This window comes from Dasypus novemcinctus, chromosome 7 (genome assembly GCF_030445035.2).
Source record: "Dasypus novemcinctus isolate mDasNov1 chromosome 7, mDasNov1.1.hap2, whole genome shotgun sequence".
NCBI classification, from domain to species: Eukaryota; Metazoa; Chordata; class Mammalia; order Cingulata; family Dasypodidae; genus Dasypus; species Dasypus novemcinctus.
Window position 1 is genome coordinate 70,348,320 of NC_080679.1, and position 20,996 is coordinate 70,369,315.

At 38.6% G+C, this 20,996-nt stretch overlaps 1 protein-coding gene across 1 annotated transcript in view; it reads left to right on the forward strand.

Annotated features, from left to right (window-relative positions):
* The window catches only part of PDE11A (phosphodiesterase 11A), a 482,125-nt gene that overhangs the window by 349,223 nt on the left and 111,906 nt on the right, over positions 1–20,996 (forward strand). Inside the window, exons 11-12 of the mRNA XM_058300593.2 lie at positions 12,284–12,430; positions 12,693–12,800. Of these exons, the coding sequence (XP_058156576.1) occupies positions 12,284–12,430; positions 12,693–12,800 (255 nt within the window). The remainder of the gene's footprint in view (positions 1–12,283; positions 12,431–12,692; positions 12,801–20,996) is intronic.

The window sequence follows — 20,996 nt, forward strand, 5'->3', positions numbered from 1 at the left end:
GAGAGGTATCACTCCCATTAGGTGGTTGGTGGGTGAGGTGATAAACAGTGATGAACCAAAGTCCTCACCAGTCTCCCATGGGGGGAGTAGTTGGTGAGTCCCTGGATGAGAGGGACTCACTCAAGTGAAGGTGGGACAGCCCATGTGTCCTGATTCAACTACAGTGTAGTTCTAGAGAGCTCAAACAATGACCCCAAGGTGGTTGTTCTAGTTTCTTAGGCTGCTAAAAGCTAATAGCATGAAATGGGTCAGGTTAAACAATGGGAATTTATTCCTCATGGTTTTGAGACTGGGAAAAGGTCCAATTCAAGACATCATCAAGGCAATGCTTTCTTCCCAAAGACCAGCTGCTGACAATCCTGCACTCCTCCATTACAAGGCAAAGCATATGGTGGTCTTTGTTCATCTCTCCCTTCTCTTCCAGGTTTCACTGCTTTCAGCTTCTTGCTTCCATGACTTTCTTGCTCCTTGTCTGAATTTCATTCTTTTGTAAAGGACCCCTGTAATAGGATTAAGACCCATCCTATTGAGATGGGACACACCTTAACTGAAGTAACCTCTTCAAAAGACCCTATTTACAATGGCTTTACATCCACAAGAATGTATTAAATTTAAGAACTTGTTTTTCTGGGGTACATTCAGCTTCAAACCACCACAGTGGTCCTTTGCCAGGTGCATCTGCTTCCTAGGTAAGTGCACTGAGATCAGCTTCTGTGCTCTCGACTCTCTCATTCCTCTTACTCCATTTCCTGACTTCTCTGAGATGGCAAAATCCTTCCTCCTTCCTTGCCTCCCCTGGAAGCACTTCCTCTGTCTACAGCAAACTCTCTTCTATTCTGGTTCTTTCATAATAGATTCTAATGGCTCATTAGTCTCAGAGCCCCACTCAACCTAAAATAAGTTCCTCTTCACCGACATCACAGAGGGCTTTATCTTCACATTTCCCCAAAAGAGGAAGGAAAAGATTTGCTGCTGAGTGCAGCAAAGAAAGGGAAAAGGAATCAAAGATGTATACTTTTCCAGATAAAAGAGTAAAAACATCTGTGACTGGCCACAATTACAATCATGGCTGGAGATTCAAAGGGGAAGTTCTGGGACAATAAGGACATCACCACCAGGGGCCAAGAGGGCAGTAAAGAAAAGACAGTTCTGATGTCCCAGCAAGGCAGGCTCCTGGGCTGTTTTCCTAGGTCACTGAGAAAAGCGTGGAAAAGCCGGTGCCTTTTACCTAGATGAGTTCAACTTTTGCAGTTGGTACCAACTGTGAAACCTTACAGGCTCTAAGTGTTTTAAGTTATTGCAAGTGCTGAAGTCCAGTAAACAAGCAGCCTCCTCATCAACCCTGGGCCCTGGATGTATGCACCTCCTGGTACTGTGCCATCTTCCAGTGAGAATCGGGAAGACTGGAGTTCTGATCCCACCCATGCTGTCCTCTCTGTCTGGAATAGCCTGTTTCCTTATTTTCTTGGTGACCTTATATACATCCTTCAATGTTCATCTCAGGTGGTCCTCCTCCAGCATGTTCTTTTGCCTCTTGTACACTCCCTCCTCTTGCTACCTCTGTTGTTTTTGTTGTTTTTAACTAATCACACTGTTTATCCTTCTTTCTCTTCTATTAGACCTTGAGCTTCTCAGAAATTGAGTTCATGCCTTTTCTTTGGGTTGAAAGCAGGTGTTATGACCTTGGGAAACTTTGATCTTATTAACTGATTTTAAATATTTTAAATTATTCTAAATATACTTTGTAAAGCCCAAGTTTAATATTGGTTTGAAATTGAGACAGGGACACTGAGCATCAGTTCATCAAACTCTCCCACATGTCCTGTGGTGCATCTGTTTCCCCCATCTCAGCCCATATCACACTGCATTGTAATTGCCTGTTTACTTCTTGGCATTTCCACCAGACTGTAAAAACAGAGACCACATGGATTGCACAAATGTATCCATAGTACCTGTGCAGTACCTAGCATAGAATTAGACATGCAGGAAATGTGTATTTAATTAACTTTAATTAAACTTAGGGGTCTAACTCCCTTGTGAGAATGGATGGAGTTAACTTGATAGGATCTTATAATTGATATCTTATATGTCTTTCTTTTCCTTCATTGGGGCTGATAGCACTATAAAATTAATAACAACACATCAATAACAACTACAGTCTTAACAGTCAATATTATTTAGTGTTTCTTGTTTTCAAGCATTGTTCTAGGCTCTTTGTGTGCGAAGAGGGATACTGTTTAGGAAAATGGTTCTCAAGCTTTAGCAGGTATCAGACTCTCCAGGAGGGCTTGTTAACTACAAAGGTAGGGAGGGGACACCCTCAGAATTTCTGATTCACAATTTGTATTGCTAAGCAGTTCCCAAATGATGTTGATGCTGCTGGTCTGGGTACCAGGCTTTGGGAATCACCGGATTAGGAAATGTTTCCTTGAAAAACACAGCAGAGATGATTCTCATTGGACTCAGAATCAAGCCTAGCTGTATCCCTCTGGTCTTCTTTTGCTCCTGCTTTGTTTTTATTTTATGAACACTGTAAATCATCTAATATATGGTGTTCTCTTTGCAGTGGTTGCAGGGAAGCTTAGCGACAACTTTGTGGCTGCAAACCCTTGCAAATGTATTGATGCTGTAATGCATGCATTTTCTCTGGTAATTTCACTTCCGGTTATAATTTTACATTCTTATCTTTAGTTTTTCTCTGACTTGCTTATCTGGCCAGTTTTTTATTTCCTTTATTCTTTGGTATTTCATGGATCATTAAAATCCACATAAAACACTTTTTTGAACAAAGAGAGTTATGTATATGCAAACAATAGCAAGAATAATTCTGCTCTACCATATTGACTAAACTTTAATCAGAAGGCAGCAAACTTTTGTAACAGAAACAGTTTTCAAAAGAAAAATTACTTCAGAGTACCCCCACCATTTAAAGCTAATATAGGCTTGATGAACAGTCATTTTATTTTAAAGGTAGATATCATGAACCCCTAGTGCTGATTCTCTTTCACCTTCCATACTGCCTTTCAAATTATTTTACAATATATACAGTGCATCATGAATTGAACGTATAAACTTATTTTAAACAACCTCTTGTATAAAAGTAGAGAAAAACAAGGAAATATGCAAATAAATATTAAATCAACTTATGTAGGACATGTGCAAGAAGAAATATTTGATATCTCTGTTTAAAAATTATACAGAATTGTGTTAAATTTCGTTTCAAGTTATATCCTGGAAAAAAGAAAATATTTTAAAAAGTGACCTGTTTCTGTTGAAACACCATTTTTAAAACTTCACAGCTGCTAAGGAGACCTGCTTGATTATTAAGCAAAGAACTAGGATATATTCAAAACAATAAAGTGTGTTACAAAAGGGAAAGTTTCCCTATTTGAAAAGATATGGTCACTCAGGAGATAGCCACTATGATGTGGCTGTCAGAAAAAGATGTGGAACCATGCCTGCTCATGAGGTTTCTGTTGCTGCCTGAGAGGGTTTGGTGTTTTGAAGTTAGTTGTACCCCCAGAAAAACATGCTCTTAAATCTAATCCATTCCTGTGGGTGTGAACCCATTGTAAGCGGGATCTTTATATATATATATATATTTTAAAGATACGTAGATCACACAAAATGTTACATTAAAAAATATAGGGGGGGAAGCGGACTTGGCCCAATGGATAGGGCGTCTGCCTACCACATGGGAGGTCCAAGGTTCAAACCCCGGGCCTCTTTGACCCGTGTGGAGCTGGCCCATGCGCAGTGCTGATGCGTGCAAGGAATGCCCTGCCATGCAGGGGTGTCCCCCGCGTAGGGGAGCCCCACGCACAAGGATTGCGCCCCGTAAGGAGAGCCGCCCAGCAGGAAAGAAAGTGCAGCCTGCCCAGGAATGGTGCCACACACATGGAGAGCTGACACAGCAAGATGACGCAACAAAAAGAAACAGATTCTGGGTGCCGCTGATAAGGATAGAAGTGGTCACAAAAGAACACAGAGCAAATGGACACAGAGAGCAGACAACTGGGGGGGGGGTAGGGAAGGGGAGAGAAATAAATGGAAAATAAATCTTTAAAAAATATGTATATATAGGAGAATCCCATATGCCCCACTCCCGCCACCCCCCACTTTTCCCACATCAGCAACTTCTTTCATTAGTTTGGTACATTCTTTGCATTTGATGAATACATTTTGGAGCATTGCTACACAGCATGAATTATCATTTAAATTGTTTACACTTTTTCCCAGTCCATTCAGTGGGTTATGACAGGCTATATAATGCCCTGCATCTGTCCCTGCAGTATCATTCAGGATGACTCCAAATCCCAAAAATGCCCCCACATTTCACGTCTTTTTCCCTCTCCCTGCCTTCAGCAACTCCGGTGGCCACTGACTCACATCAATTATATAATTTCTTCCATTGCTAGAGTCACAATAATTCTATAATAGAATACCAGTAAGTCCACCCTAGTCCATATTTTATTCCCCAATCCTGAGGACTCTGGGATGGTGATGCCCAATCTATCTCTTAATTGAGAGGTGGCCTCGATCTGTAAGTGGGACCTTTCGATGAGACTATTTCAGTTAAGGTGTGACCCATCTCATTCAGAATAAGCTTTAATCCTATTATAAGAGTATGAAATTCAGACAAAGAGAAAGCCATGGATACAAGAAACAAAACTCCACAAAACTGAAAGAAAAGGGAGAGAGCAGCAGGTGCCACCATGTGCCCAGCCATGTGGCAAAGGCCCCAAGGAGCTACTGCAGCCAGTCTTCAGGAAGAAATCACAGCCTTGATGACACCTTGATTTGAACATTTTCCTAGACTCTAACCATGAGTGAATAAATTCCCACTGTTTAAGCCGGCCCATTTCACGGTATATGCTTTGAACAGCTTAGAATACTAAACAGAATTTGATACCAGGAGAGCATGGTGCTGCTATTCCAAACACCAAAAATGTGGAAACAGCTTTGAAACTGAGTAATGGATAGAGGCTGGAAGAATTGTGAGATGCTTGGTAGAAAAAGTCTGGATTGCTTTGAAGAGTCTGTTGGTAGAAATATGGATGTTAAAGGTAGTTCCGATGAGGCCTTAGATGGAAATGATGAATTTGTTATGGGAAACTGGAGGAAAGGTGATCCTTGTTTTAAAGTGGCAAAGAACTTGGCAAAACTGAGTTCTAATGTCAAATGGAAGGCAGAAATTGAGAGTGGCAAACTTGGATATTTAGCTGAGATTTCCAAGGTAAATGTGGCATTTACAGCCTGGCTTTTCCTTGCAGCTTATCGTAAAATGTGAGAGAAAAGGGATAAGCTGGGAATTGTACTCCCAGGCACAAAGAAACCAGAAAGTGGTGGCTTGAAAAATTCTGAGCTTTCGAAAAAAAAAGAGTGAGTCCCCGGAGAATAAGACTGTATGTGAGACTTTAACTGAATATGGATGCAGTCCCCCATTTCGGTGCAAGTCAGGAATGGAATAGAAGCAGATAACTTGTTTTCTGGGTTTCACAGGTCTGAAGACAGAAGGGAATTGTGCCCTAGGACAGACCACACCTATAGCATTTCCATGAGACTTTGTACTTAGTATTGTTACTGAAATGACTTCAGGCTCTTGCAATATTGTGATGGAATGAGTATATTTTGTATGTATAAAGACCTAGTCACTTTAGGGTCCAGAAGGTGGAGTGTGGTAGTTTGAGGCTTTATGTACCCCCAAAAAACATGTTCTTAAATTTAATCCATTCCTGCGGGTATTCATTCCTTTGGAGGTGGGACCTTTTGATTAGGCTACTTCAGTTAAGGATGGGTCTTAATCTTGTAACTTGAGTCCTTCATAAGAGAAGGAAATTCAGATAAACAGAAAGCCACAGAAGCAAGAAGCTGAAGGCAGTGAAACATGGAAGAGAAGGGAGGGACCAGCAGATGCTGCCACGTGCGTTGCCATGTGGCAGAAGAGCCAAGGGTCACCTGGAGCCGTCTTTATGAAGAAAGCATCTCCTTGACGATGTCTTAATTTGGACATTTTCTTGGACTCTGTAAGAAGATAAATTACCATTATTTAAGCCAACCCATTTATGGTATCTGCTTTGAGCAGCCTAGGTAGCTAAAACAAAACAAATGAAGGCAGTTTCTGGGATTAATAGAAGCTAGTTAGAAAGACGATTATATCACTAGAAGTGATGCTGTTGGGTTTGGCATGCTGGTCTGTGAAGAAGGTATGGTGGGGTAATGGCTTGGACTATCCATGGAACTGAGTGGAGGGTCAGGGAAGGAGCAGGTGAAATCTGGTGATTTGCAGGTCTGTGGTTAAAACTACAATGTTGGGAATGTTCTTTTGGCAAATATGGCAGGGAGGATTTCTGGTATAGAGTTTTGGATGGGGGAATGGGCATACAGGACAGGGTGCATGTGGGGCAGGCTTCTATGGAATGTGTAAGTGTTCCTCTTGTCATAGTGTGTTAAATCAGTGGGTGGAAACCCACACAATAAACAAGAAAATATTAAACTCCCATCCTGGGGAGTCCTGCTATGTTCTCAGATAGAAGGGCAAGAGTCTCTCGAGAACATAAGCAGTGCGTAATAAAAGAAAACAGACCAATATGTCAAGCCCTCAATATCATTGCAAGTAACTGACTCTTATTCTTCAAAAAGTGAAGCTTAGTGCTTACCATAGGTTCTGAGGGGAGGGGGAAAGAAGAATAGAATAGATGGAACATAGCGCATTTTTAGGGCATTAGAAATGTTCTTCATATTCTCTCAATAATAGATACAGACCATTTTAAATTTTGGCAAAATTTATAAAAGTGTATGGTCCAAAATGTAAGCCATAATGTAAATCATTGACCATGGTTACTAGCAATGTTTCAACATCTGTAACATGGGATTAACAAGGTTACCTACCTCTAGGGTCCTTGTGAAGCTCAATTGAGTTAATATGAATAAAGTGCTACACAGTGCCTGGCATGTAGTCAGAGCTATAAAAGTGTTAGCAAAACAAAGAACTTTGCTGTACCTTCCACATCACCACAGCCCCAACTCTTGCCTCCATTAATTCCAGAATCCTAAGGCCCTCAACTTTTGATTTGTCCAAAGGGGTAAGGGGTTGAATGGACTGGAGTGGCAACAAGTCCCTTTTCCTTTGAATTTCCAGGACTGGACCACCACCCACTTTGTTTTTTTCCCCCCATTTTCTGAGCATCAAAAAATGTAATATTCATGTGTCACGAGATCCACGATTGCATTTTAACATTTTACAGCCTCTTTGTAAAGCTACCTTTTCACTTTTAGGGGAGGCAGTTTTATGACTCCCTTTGATAACCACTTAACTATTAATACCCAAACAAAGAAGAGGAATGGTCAAAGGATGTCAGGTACTCCCAGCCAGCTAGAGTCCCACTTCTTGAATAATATTCAAATTAGCTCCAGGACTCATAATTCTGTGTTTTCATTTATTGCTGCTGTAAAGTAAATGGTTCTTTTATCCAAATGTTATTTCCTTGCTATTAATTCAATAGTTATTTTGGATCATGATACTCCTCTTTGATTTAGGGATATGGCATCTTATAAATATTTAAAAGTGAAAGACTGACACTTAGAGAAATTGATTTTGATTTGTTTTGTTAATATCTTATAGCTAGAGTAATTATAGGTTCACTATTTATTAGAAGAGATGGGGAGCATGGACAATGAATTTGGCACCTGAAAAGACTCCCCAAATCTCTTGTGGACTGGAGCTTCATGCACAACCCCTCAAATACACACTACTTTTTATTCTATACAGTTTTCTTTAGAACCTGCTTCTCAACACAGCAAAGTATAGATGAAAACTACCCATGCTTCTCAAAATCACTGAAAATGATCATTCTTAAAAGGCTTGAGGCTTTTTCTGCATCTACATGTGCCAGCAAGGGTTTACAACAGGGCTCAGGGTGATCTATAGACTGGTATGATTTAACTGTGGATCAATCAACCTATTAGGAAAAAAAAGGCAAGGTCAATCAGGATGGGTCTTGGTGAACCAGAGGCCAGCTTACATTTTTCAACCTAATGTTCTTATTTCCTTTCCATTAACATTTCATAATGAAAAAATGCCTATATTCTTTAATTTTTAAGATAATTAAGTGAATTTAGTGCCTTTGAAGGGTAGAGGATTTATAATGGCATCAGGGAATACACTATTAATAATCTACAAGACAGGGCCACCTGGATAACAGCAATGCTATCTCCATCATCTTTTATGTGCACTAGCTACAAACCACATGAAGGTTCTACAACCCTTGCAAATTCAGAACCAAATTTCTCTCTTAAGACTAGGAAGACTTGTGTCCTTCAGGACAGGGCTTCTACCCTCTTAGGAAGTACTCTTCCAGTTGAATTTGAATTTGAACAAATTACAGCAAGCACACATTTTTCTAAGTACTTGGCAAATACAAACCCTGAAAGCTGTGCTGGAAATAGAGTTGTTTGGGAACATCATTAAGGGAAAGAAAAAATAACATAGCAAATGCCTCTAAGATTGTTACAGCCTAATGAGTGAGGTCAGGATTGGAACAGGTAAACACAGAGGGGCGCGGAACAGAGAAAGAGGTCTACATGGCTGCAGCCAGCCTATGCACATTTAGAAACAAAGGATTTGAAGACCAAAGGCTGAGATCTCCAAGCTGATTACTTAAGGCATCATTTAGTAAGTATATCTTCAGTGATTTGGGGGTAAAAAAAAAATGGTAGATTAAACACATTTTCTTTTGTTTGCTCCCTAACCCCACTGAAACAATAAAGGGATTTTTAAGGCAATAAATTCTTAAGGACAAAGAAAATGGAAGATGACTCAACAGCTACAAAATGTTAGAAGCTACAAAGCAGAGGAATAGATGGAAGAGAATAAAGTGATTTAGTGAACCCAAGAAAGCCAAAATAAGCTAATAATGGGAAACACTAAGAAGCAAGAAGCTTTATACGATAGGGCCCCCCCTCCAATAGCTCAGGAATTGGCTAAGTACCTTTGAAGTGGGGGTGAAGATGGTCTATCTATAGAACAACTGAGCATCTAAGAAGCAATTAGCTCCAGACCCTTGCTCCCACTCCTCCACTCCGTAAACACCAGAGGCTTATTCTCTGGGCAGGGCATAATAGAGCCACTCTTTGGTTTGGTTTCTCACAAATGAGGAGCATGAGAATATAAGTACATGCTGAAAGCAGGGAGATTAAATGAACAGGTATATACCAGTGCTGACACCTTTCCTCCAACTTTTTCCCCTTAAGCTTCAGCCTGAAGATTCTTCTTTGGGGAATCTCAGAGGTTAAAGAGTAAAGACCTAAAGATACTAATATTCAACAGCTTCCCCCAGGAGGCAGGTCAGTCAGCTCCATCTGCACAGAAGCCCTCAGAGCTTCCAATAGAAACTTTTAGAACCCTACTTTTAACAGTAGACAACCAAAAATCACCAGACAGCAAAGGAAAATCTCCAATACAAAAAGAAAGAGATTAAATCAAAGTAAAGGAGGTTGATTAAACTATGGAAAGAACAGAAAATGTCTAATATAGAGTTATCATTAATGTCTTCAGAGAGATGAGAGGGCATTTTATTCAAGAAACAAAATCAGGGTGCTATTAAAAAAAAAAACAAAAAGAATTTCCAGACAGTAAAATAAGAACTCTTAGAAATTAAAACTGTGATATTAGAAATTAAAATCTCAAGAATAAGAAGAGAGGTTATTTCTTAAAAAACAGAGCAAAAAGAAAAAAATGAAAAATGGGATGGGGGAGAAAAATTAGTCCAGAGGTGAAATGATGGGAAAGCCAGAAAAATAAGATAAGAAATCATCAAAGAATTAATTTTTTTAAAGTTTCTAGAGCTAAAGGACATCACTTTCCAGATTAAAGGGTTCACAAAATATCTAGGGTAATAGAAGAAAATAAACTCATGCTAAGGCACATTTTCATGACATTTCAGAACTCTGAGAGTAAAAAGATCCTACAAACGTCAGGGCAGGGGGTGTCATTTACAAAAGATCAGGACTCAGAATAGTTTCTGGCTTGTAAAAAGTAACATCAAAAGTTTAAAAAAATGAGCACCGACATCAAAATTCAAATGCAATGATTTCCAGCCAGAAATCTATCTAGACAAACTACCAATTGAATGTGATAATAATATAAAGGCATTTTCAAATAAGCAAATACCCAAAAGTTTACACACACACACCTTTTCTTGGGAGGTTATTGGAGAACTTGCCTCACCAAAATGAGAAGAGAAACCAAGGAAAAGGTGTGAAATATAGAAAATACAAGAAAAGGGCAAAGGAACCCCAGAATTACGGTGAAAGAACGTTCTATAATGAAAGTTACCTATCAGACATAGAAGATAGCCAGTCGTGATTGGCAAAATTCAGAAAGTTCGAAGAGATATTTCTTCAAGAAGTAATCAATGGAGTACATGAAGCATATGAACATTTTGAGAAGAGACTTAGACAATCGGTAGAAAGTTTAGGGGCTGAATTAGTGATAAGTACTTAGAAAACTAAGTAAACATTAAAGAAGGTAATTACTAATTCCAGAGACTACAAAATGCTATCAAGGAAAGGAAAAGTAGTAATTTGCATGACTTAGCTATAAATATATTTTCTGCGATCATCATAGTATAAATCTAACTACCTAAACCAAGTTGTTTTGGATTATATTGAAGAGTGAGAAAGGTTAGTGTGTGAGGTAGCAAAAGAAATGTATCTCCAGCAGCAGGATGTTAATAAATCATGTTTAAAACAGGAAATAATCAAGTAATAAAATTGCAAGCATCTTACTTTGGCAAAGACAAAGAAAATCATGCAAAAGATTTGAAAGTGGTTGCCTCTGGGTGGTACCAGAAGAATTCTGCTAATGCGGGAGCACAAGCGTGCATGTGGGTTTATAAAATCAGCCTTGTAGACTAGTTTACCTTAAAACAATAAGCACATATAACTTGGATTAAAAATATTTTTAAGGTTAAAAAATAAAAAAGTGCTTAGCACAAGACCAGGAGCACAGAGTAAGCATAACACAAACACAAAGACGATTTCTACCACCATGTTTGAAATTCACAATTCTTACTTTTAATACAAGGAGCTAGATTCTACAAACAAGTCAATACATTAAACAGATTTACTGAAGGATATGCTGGTTAATTTTTTAAAATGAAAATACTCTTCATAATAGAAGATAGATTGTCCTGTAATTTATGCATTTGTTCCGTGCTCTTCTGTATTGTGGGAAAAAATCAGAGTTTGGATTTTAGCCTAGAGATGTAAACTCCTATGGAGGAGCACAGAGTTGAGAGGGGAGGATTGATAATTTGGTTTCAGGAATGCTTAGTGTGACCAGAGTTGGGTTTAATTGCTCAGCCAAAGTGGTCTCAAGGTATAAATTACTCCTTCAGTTATTTACACCCAGTGACTAGACCAGGAATATGAATATATTAATAGAATGGTACATGATAACCTGAAAGCATAAAAGTGACTCCCTTTCCAAGAATGGCCCAAAGAATATGGTGAACCCAATAAAATTAACATAAAAATGATTTCCAAAGATTTTTTCTTCTCTTTATGTTTGTGTGGCGCAACGAGTTGACAGCTGCCTAGCATGGATGTTTCAATATCCCTGCATATATATGACCAGTTATTTAATTATGTTGTGATCTTTATATAGAATGAAGATTTTTTTAATGCAAATTTATTTCTTAAGTAAAATATATGCTTATGCTAACCCTCCAAACATATTTATTGTATTAAGAAAACATGTTTTGCTCCAGACTTGTGCTATCCTATTCTATATTCCTTCTGAATATACAGAACTCATGTGTAACAAAGAGCCCATGTACAGCCACAGGATGTAAGTATGCAGGAAACAAGGCAAAGTGGTATATTGCCATCTCCTTCTGAATAGCAGCAATTAAAATTCACAGCTGCTAGCTACCCAGATGTTTCTTGCATTTAGCACTCTGTAATATGCACTAGAATATATTCTCTGACCGTGGTTTCAGTAAACTAGACAACTCTACATTCTAAATTCTGCAGACTAGATCCAGTATATATATTTTATCTTCATATTAGCTTCCCTCCCCTCCTCTCCCCTTCGTTTGCTTGGGGCATTTGCAGTTCAGAAACAAAAGACATTTACAGCTCAGAGTTTAGCTGTATCAGGGTGTAAGTGCAGGTCAGGTCTGATTTATGTGGCACTTCTGATAAGCAGGGGAGGAGAGCAAGACTCAGGGTTTGGGAAAGCTGGTGAACTTGGCTTAACTTATGTCTTCTGCTTTCGTAGGCAGCCAACATCCCTCTGGTGTCAGAACTTGCCATCAATGATATACATTTTGATGACTTTTCTCTGGATGTTGATGCCATGATCACGGCTGCTCTTCGGATGTTCATGGAGCTGGGGATGGTACAGAAATTTAAAATCGACTATGAGGTAAGATGTTCTGGCTTGAGTGATTCCAGGAGTGTATCCAGGACAACTTGTCTATTTTGAGCTTCCAGTTTCTCAACTACTGAATGAGGATGTTAACACCTTCCCTACACACCTCATGGGTTTACCACGAGAATCATATGAGATGTTTTTGGAAGAACTTTGATCATTGAAGGTTGTTACTCAGGTGCAAATCATCATTTTGAAAAAGGTCCCTGGAGACACATACCATTGCCATGACACAACCTCTCCCTTCCCATTTCAGACCCTGTGTAGGTGGCTTTTGACTGTGAGGAAGAATTACCGAATGGTTCTGTACCACAACTGGAGACACGCCTTCAACGTGTGCCAATTGATGTTTGCGATGTTAACTGTAAGTAGGCGTGTTCCGTGATGGTGTACCCTCATGTCATTTGTGTGGACTGGCAGGGCTTCTCCTTCATGTTCCCATTTCTCTGACAATTGCTCTGGGATTTATTTTACATCAGAACTTATCTGTCCTGGTTGTTGGCGTATATATTTGGCAATCATTTCTATGCTTTAAATCTGTAAAATCACTGACACATTGAAGCAGGTATATAGTCTTGGGATGATTGCTTGAACCTCTTTTCAATTTTTGACCTTGGAAAACTGGTTCTTTTACAAAAGAAATGCTTGGAATTTCAAAGTAATGTTTTTGCAGAGGAAATCCAGTGAGTAACAGAACAAAGAGCTTACTGGAAAAAGAATCACTAGGTTGGTGGAAAGCCAAAGTAGAGTAGTGTGAACATTATACACAGGAACATGGAAATCCTGAGAGAAGGCTTCTCTGAGAGGAGAGGCCAAGGAAGAAAGGAAGGGAAGGGGGGAATGCTCCTAGAGTTTAGGGGCTCACCAGGCTGGAACTCAGGAAAGGTGGCCAATCTGTTTTATGGGGACAGCTAGGACAGCTAGCCAGAAGTGTGCCTTGGAATTTAATCTGAAAGCAAATGTTTGTGGCTGGCAAAGGTTGAAACAAAATATCCTGTTTATCCCTGTTTGTTGGCAAAAAAAAAACAAAAAACTGCGGCTTGTTTGGGCCTTATTTCCTCTTATTTCCACTTACATTTGTTAAGAAATCAAGTAAAATGTTTTCTGGCTTACCTATGGTAGAATTTTTGTCCTCATAGTTATTGTTATATATTTTTTAGATTTTTGTATATTACATATTTTTATTTAAAGTATATGTAATACGTATGTATATGAAGTATGTGTAATGCATATATATAATGCATGCATATATACATATATGTGACATATCTACCATTAAAAAAGAGAGAGAACCTAGTTTTGAATTCTCATGCCATGAACCAAATACTTTACATCTTTGCACCCAGATTAAAATTTAAACCCAAAGTAGGGACTCCAAATGAAATATATTTTCCTTTGTTCCAAATAAAGACTCTTCTGTCCTTCCTCAGGAAGCATTCTGCCCCATTCTTCGCCTGTTGTCACGTTACTCATCCTTAAAGCATTCATCTAATGCCTGTTTTTCTATGAATTCTTCCTCATCTTTCCAAAGCATCAATAATTGGCCCTTTCTGGGCGGTGGGCTTGGCCCAGTGGTTAGGGCATCCCTCTACCACATGGAAGGTCCGCGGTTCAAACCCCGGGCCTCCTTGACCTGTGTGCAGCTGGCCCGTGCTCAGTGCTGATGCACGCAAGGAATGCCATGCCATGCAGGGGTGTCCCCATGTAGGGGAGCCCCACGCGCAAGGAGTGCGCCCCATAAGGAGAGCTGCCCAGCGCGAAAGAAAGTGCAGCCTGCCCAGGAATAGTGCCACACACACGGAGAGCTGACACAACAAGATGACCCAACAAAAAGAAACACAGATTCCTGTGCCGCTGACAACAACAGAAGCGGACAAAGAAGACACAGCAAATAGACACAGAGAACAGACAACCAGGGTGGGTGGGAAGGGGAGAGAAATAAATAAAAAATAAATCTTAAAAAAAAAAAAATGTATTGAAGTATATACTCATACATAAGCATACATAAACAATAAGTGTATAATAAAATTTGTGAACTTAACAAACACACATGCATAACATCTTACAGGGTTCTCATACCTCACCCCATCACCCATACTTTGCATTGTTGTAAAACATTTTTACCAAACGATAAAAGAGTATCCTCAAAATATTACTACTGGGAAACGGACTTTGGCCCAGTGGTTAGGGCGTCCGTCTACCATATGGGAGGTCCGCGGTTCAAACCCCGGGCCTCCTTGACCCGTGTGGAGCTGGCCATGCGCAGTGCTGATGCGCGCAAGGAGTGCCGTGCCACGCAAAGGGTGTCCCCCGCGTGGGGGAGCCCCACGCGCAAGGAGTGTGCCCGTGAGGAAAGCCGCCCAGCGTGAAAAGAAAGAGCAGCCTGCCCAGGAATGGCGCCGCCCACACTTCCCGTGCCGCTGATGACAACAGAAGCGGACAAAGAAACAAGACGCAGCAAATAGACACCAAGAACAGACAACCAGGGGAGGGGGGGAAATTAAATAAATAAATACATCTTTAAAAAAAAAAAAAAAAAAATATTACTACTAACCAAAGTGTCTTATATTTGGTGTCTTTTCCCCCAACCCACCCTATAGTTTTTTTTACATTCATACATGAACATACATAAACAATAAGTGTATACTAAAAGTTGTGAACTTACAAAGTAAACATGCATAACATCATACAGGGGTCCCATACATCAACCCACCACCAACACATTGTTGTGAAGCAAATTATGAAAGAATATTGTCAAAATCTTACTACTAACTATATCTTACATTTGTTGTATTGTCTCCCCAACCCACTCTATTATATTTTTAATGTATTTTTATTACAGAAGTTGTGAACTTACAAAACAATCATGCACATGTGCATAATTCACATACAACACCCCTCTACCAACATACCATACCATGGTGGAACATTTGTTACAGACTATGAGATAACATCATCAGACTATTAACCACTAACCATGGTCCATAGCATACATTTGGCACACTTTTCCATACTCCCTCATTATCAACACAGTACATCTTTGACATAGATGCATGAATATTAAAGTATTGCTGTTAACCACAGTCCATAGGTCACTCCAGTTGTATTTTTCCCATGCTTCTTCACATTTCCACTATCCTGCAATAGTGATATGTGTCTGCTCTAGCTCACAAATGACACTCTTGCATCTGTTCCATCAACCACAATTCTCATTCACCTCTAGGTTTACTGTTATTCAGTCCCTAGATTATTCTTTAGCTTTCTTTCAATTGACATTTACATCCCTAGACCACCCTTTCCAGACACATTCCCATTTATAAACCAGCTGTTTCTCACTACAATGTGTTACAGCAACTCTATACATTTCCACACTTTTACAGTAAATTAAAACTTCTACACACATTGAGCATCAGTAGTCCATCTCAGCTCTCCTCTTACCTCCTTTAATAATCCACCACCAAACACCAGATCTTGACGAAGTTTTCTTACATTTTTTTTTTCTAGAAGCTTTATGGCTCTCGCTTTTATATTTAGGTCTTTGGTCCATTTTTAATTAATTTTTTTATAAGGTGTAAGATAGGGGTCCTAGTTCCTTTTTGTGACTATGGATATCCATTTCTCCCAGAATCATTTGTTGAATGGATTGTTTTACCCGAGTTGGGTGGGTTTGACAGGCTTTTCAAAAATCACTTGACCATAGATGTGAGGGTCTGTTTCTTATCCATCAATTCAGTTCCATTGGTCTATGTCTCTTTCTTTATACCAGTACCATTCTGTTTTTACCACTGTAGCTAGGTAATATGATTTAAAGTCTGCAAGTGAGAGTCATCCAACTTCACTATTCCTTTTTAAGATGTTTCTGCCTGTTCAGGATCCCTTATCATTCCAAATAAATTTGCTAATTGTGTTTGTTTAAAAAATGCTGGTTGAATTTTTATTGGGATTGCATTGAATCTGTATATCAATCTGGTAGAATTGACATCTTACTGATATTTGGTTTTCCAATCCATGAGCATGGAATGTTCTTCTAATAATTTAGGTCTTTTTTTCTTTCTTTTAACAATGCATTGTAGTTTTCTGAACACAATTGCTTTACATCCTTGGTTAAATTGATTCTTAAATATTTATTTCTTTTAGTTGCTATTGTAAATGGAATCCCCCCCCCCGACTTCCTCCTCAGATTGTGCACTTCTAGAATCTTTTAACTCTACTTCATCTAATTATAGCTACTCTGGGGTTGATTTTTTGTTTTGTTTTTTTGTTTGTTTGTTTGGTTGGATGGTTTTTTATTTTGTTTTTTTGTTTGTTTGTTTTTTGGTTGTTTGGTTACTGCATGCATGGAATATCTTTTTCCAGCCTTTCACTTTCAGTCTATTGGTATCTTGGGTCTAAGGTGAGTCTCTTGCAGAAGCATGTAAAGGCTTATATTTTCTTATCCATTCTGCCAGTCTGTGTCTTTTGACTGGAGAGTTTAATCCATTACCATTTGATGTTATTTCATCCATTTTGACCTTTCAATTTATCTGTCATATTTTATTTTCACCACACTTTTAAGATTTTTGGTTACTTTTACTGATATAATCTTCATCTCTAGACTCTTTTCCAAGCCTCTGTCTCCTGTCTTTTCTTTTCAAACTGTAGTACACCCTGTAATATTTCCTGCCAGGGCAGTCTCTTAATAATAAACTCTCTCAGTTTCTGTTTATCTGTGAATATCCTAAACTTACCCTCCTTTTTGAAAGACAATCTTGACAGATGTAAGATTCTTGGCTGGAAATTTTTCTCTTGCAATAACCTAAATATATCATACCACTACCTTCTTTCCTGATGTTCTGATGAGAAATTAGCACTTAATCTTATTAGATATCCCTTATATGTGATACATTGCTTTTTTCTTACTGCTCTTTGTCTTTGGCATTTGACAGTCTGACTAGTATGTGTCTCAGAGATTATCTATTTGAATTTAATCAGATGAGAGTCCATTGTGCTTCTTGGACATGGATATCTATGTCCTTCAATAGGGTTGGAAAATTTTCTATCATTTCTTCAAAGATTCCTTCTGTCCCTTTTCCTTCTCTTCTACTTCTGGGACACTCATGACATGTATGTTTGCATGTCCATTGCTGTTATTTAGTTTCCTGAGACCTTGTTCAATTTCTTCCATTCTTTTCTTCATCTATTCTTTTGTATGTTCACTTTCAGAGGACATGTCTTCAAGCTCATCAATCCTTTTTTCAGCCTCCTTAAATCTGCTGTTAGATGATTGCAGTGTATTTTTAATGTCATTTATTGTGCCTTTCATTCCTGTAAGATGTGCTATTTTTCTATGTATGCTTTCAAATTCTTCTCTGTGTTCATCCAGTGTCTTCTTAATACCCTTAATCTCTTTAGTCATCTCATTGAATTTATTAAGGAGATTTGTTTGAACATCTATGATTAGTTGTCTCAACTCCTTATGTCATCATATCTTATCTTGTTCCTTTAACTGGAATTTACTAATCAGTAGCTGAAGTTGGTGCCCAACCATCTCTTCCTACCCTGTTTTTGGAAGTGGAACTTCCAATTCCAGCCACAGAATAGCTCCGGAGTCATCTTGTGCAGCCAATGGAGTGTGGGCACCAGCCTCAGCAGCATGGCGTGCTCTACTCACAAATCTTCTCTGCAGATGCACAGTCTCCTTCCATTCTTTCAAGGATGTTGCAGGATGCTCTTCTAGTTTCCTGGAGCCCTCATACAGGTGCTTTAGAAAGCTCTGGGTGATTACTAACTGCCCTGTAGCATGAGCTGACTTTTGGCGCTCCTTACTCTGTCCACCATCTTGCTGGTTGTCCCACATAGTGAAACAGAGATAGACTTTTTTGACAGAAGACTATTGGGATGGGGAAGCTGGCAAGGATATGGGATAGGATAGATACTTCAGAGAACAAGGAAATACATACCAGCTGTCTTCAATTAACATTTCCGTGATTCACACAGTCTTGATCCTTTTCCAGAAATTGAAGAAAGTAGAATTCTCAGACTGCTTCAGCACAATGGGGGTACTCATGCTTTTTAGAATGTTTCAAGGATACTGTTATTTTTGCAAGTCTCTCAGAAACTTTTAAGAGTATCATCGTTGAAGAAGGTTTGCATTTTGTTTTTAATGTACATGCTAGTGCAGAAAGAGGAGGATTGGCCATTAAAGTTCTCTAAGTGGGACTGCAAGATAAAAATATGGCTTTGGAAAGAATACATTGGTGAAAATTATTTTCCCCCTTCACATTGAAATAAAGATCCATATCTGGAAGCGATATTATTTTCTGTTCATTACATTTGTACTGAACTTCACTAAGGGTACAGGAAGTTGAAAATGTCAACTTTTGTTTGTTTCTAACATAAGCAGTCAAACCACAATGCCTTCTCCAACTTGACCATAGACAAGCTGTTTAATCAGAATTTTCTAACTACGAAAATAATTACAGAGATAACAAAGATTACTTGATCAGTGAAGATGAAAATTAATTACATTTACTCAACAATTCTAATTTCTGAAATATTGACCTCAGCCTATGGCCAAATCATAGTCTACTTATTTTCATGAACTGGCACTTACTGCTTCAGACACTCCTGAAGGCTTTTTAATGGATCTTTCACTGTTTCATTCTCATCAGTGATGTGCATATTCCATATCCATGTGTTGATTTAGAACCAAAATTTTCTATTAATCTGAAGGAGAAAAATTATATCACCACCACTGGATTCAGCTGAGTCATAAAGCCAAGAAAGCATGGCTTTGTGCTCGATTTTCCTCTAGATGGCACTCCAAGGCAAAGTTTCTCAGCCAGTTGCAGGGAAACGAGGAAAAAATTAAAATTTTCCAAACTACCCTAAAAGTGCTCCTTTTCTTCTAGAATACACGCGCTATCACACATACACAATGTTGAGAGAGTGAGAGAAACACCAACAAAGAAAATCTGTCCAAAAAAGAGTCCCTCCTATCAGGACGGATCCGCTTCCCAAAGACTGCCTCCCTGCCCACAGTTTCTCTATGACCTTAAATCTGTGGTTGTGTATTTTTTTAAATTCATTGTCTCTGGGAATGGGTAGCTGCATAATTGTGTGTCATTGCTGAACAAATTTTGACACAATGTAGGACAGAACAAAAAAATTGTAAATATAAACATAATCTTCCTAACTCTTGACCCTAAAATCATTTCAAACACAGAAAGTAGACTTACTGACTTGGAATTGTGTTTTTGCAAAAGTATTCAAGCTCCTGTATAGGTAACAAAGCAGTTTTTGTTCCTTTGGAAATTTTTTTAAAAACTGCTTTGTAGGACAGGTAATTTGATATAAAATGGTGTAAATTTCATTCAGTAGGACCCCTGCTAGTGATTTTTATAATTATTCCATCTCTTAGGCTTGACATTTCAATTTTGTAAAATGAAGACTTCAGTGATACTTCGCTTATAAAGAGATGTTTCCAAAGTGTGATTTCCTTGGATAAATACAATATGCACTGTCAGTTACTACTTGCAGTTAAAAGGAATAAAAATCTGCAGATTGATTAGAATTATACAAATTCTCTTCGTTTATAGAAGCTTGTAGAATACGCATTCCATTGTGCAATACATAATGAAAGATGAACAAATTTCTTATTTTCACACCAATCAGCTATTTTTGTTTGTTTTCTATACAATAAAAGGCACATAGTGGTGCTGAGGCTGCGGAGACATTTTTCAGTTTTATAAATGATGTATGAGCTCTGACAAGATTTTCCAGGGGGTGGAGGTGGGGGTCCTCAAGAGTCAGTATTCTTTACTATCCCATAAATGTACTCATTAGCACTTTGGGCCATGCCCTGCATCCTGTAGGGGCTCAATAAAGATTAATTGAATGAATGAATTTAGTTTAGGGTAATATTATTCAGGAACCATGTTGCTTAGTGTCCAGTTTTAAAAAAACAACAACTATAAAATGACGAACAACTGTCACAGCTAGAAATCTTAATTCTTTCTTCATATCACACTAAGGTTCACCTAGGGTTCATATAGACTATTATGATCTTGCAGAATTCACTGAATATGAAAAGAGAAGAGCACATGATCACATTAAAATTTATGGTAGAGCTGGCAGTGTGGCTCTGGTGGGGAATTGCAGTTAAACACTAATAATATCCAAGTATCACCACAAACACATTGACAACCCCTGACATTTACAGGGGGCTTCTTAAATCTTAAATGTGGAGGTACCATGTTTAAGTCCATATTTGTGTTGTCAACAAGGTTATTTTCAGAGATAAGCCATGCTGTTTTATTGATAATTCAAACCTGAGAGCAGAAAGGATGTTTAGGGAACAAAAATCCACCTATCACCAGCTTGAGGATAATGTGTTGTCTGAAAAATCAGTCCTTGATTTTTGAGGTAGAAAATTTCTTCAGGAGGGGGCTCTTAGAGGCAAAACTGGAACTCCCCCCCTCCCAAGAAGGACAGAACTATTATGTTTTAAATAAAATATCACTCAATAACTAGAATTTTAATCTTAATAAACAGAAATCTAATTTCTTTGTAGATTATAACA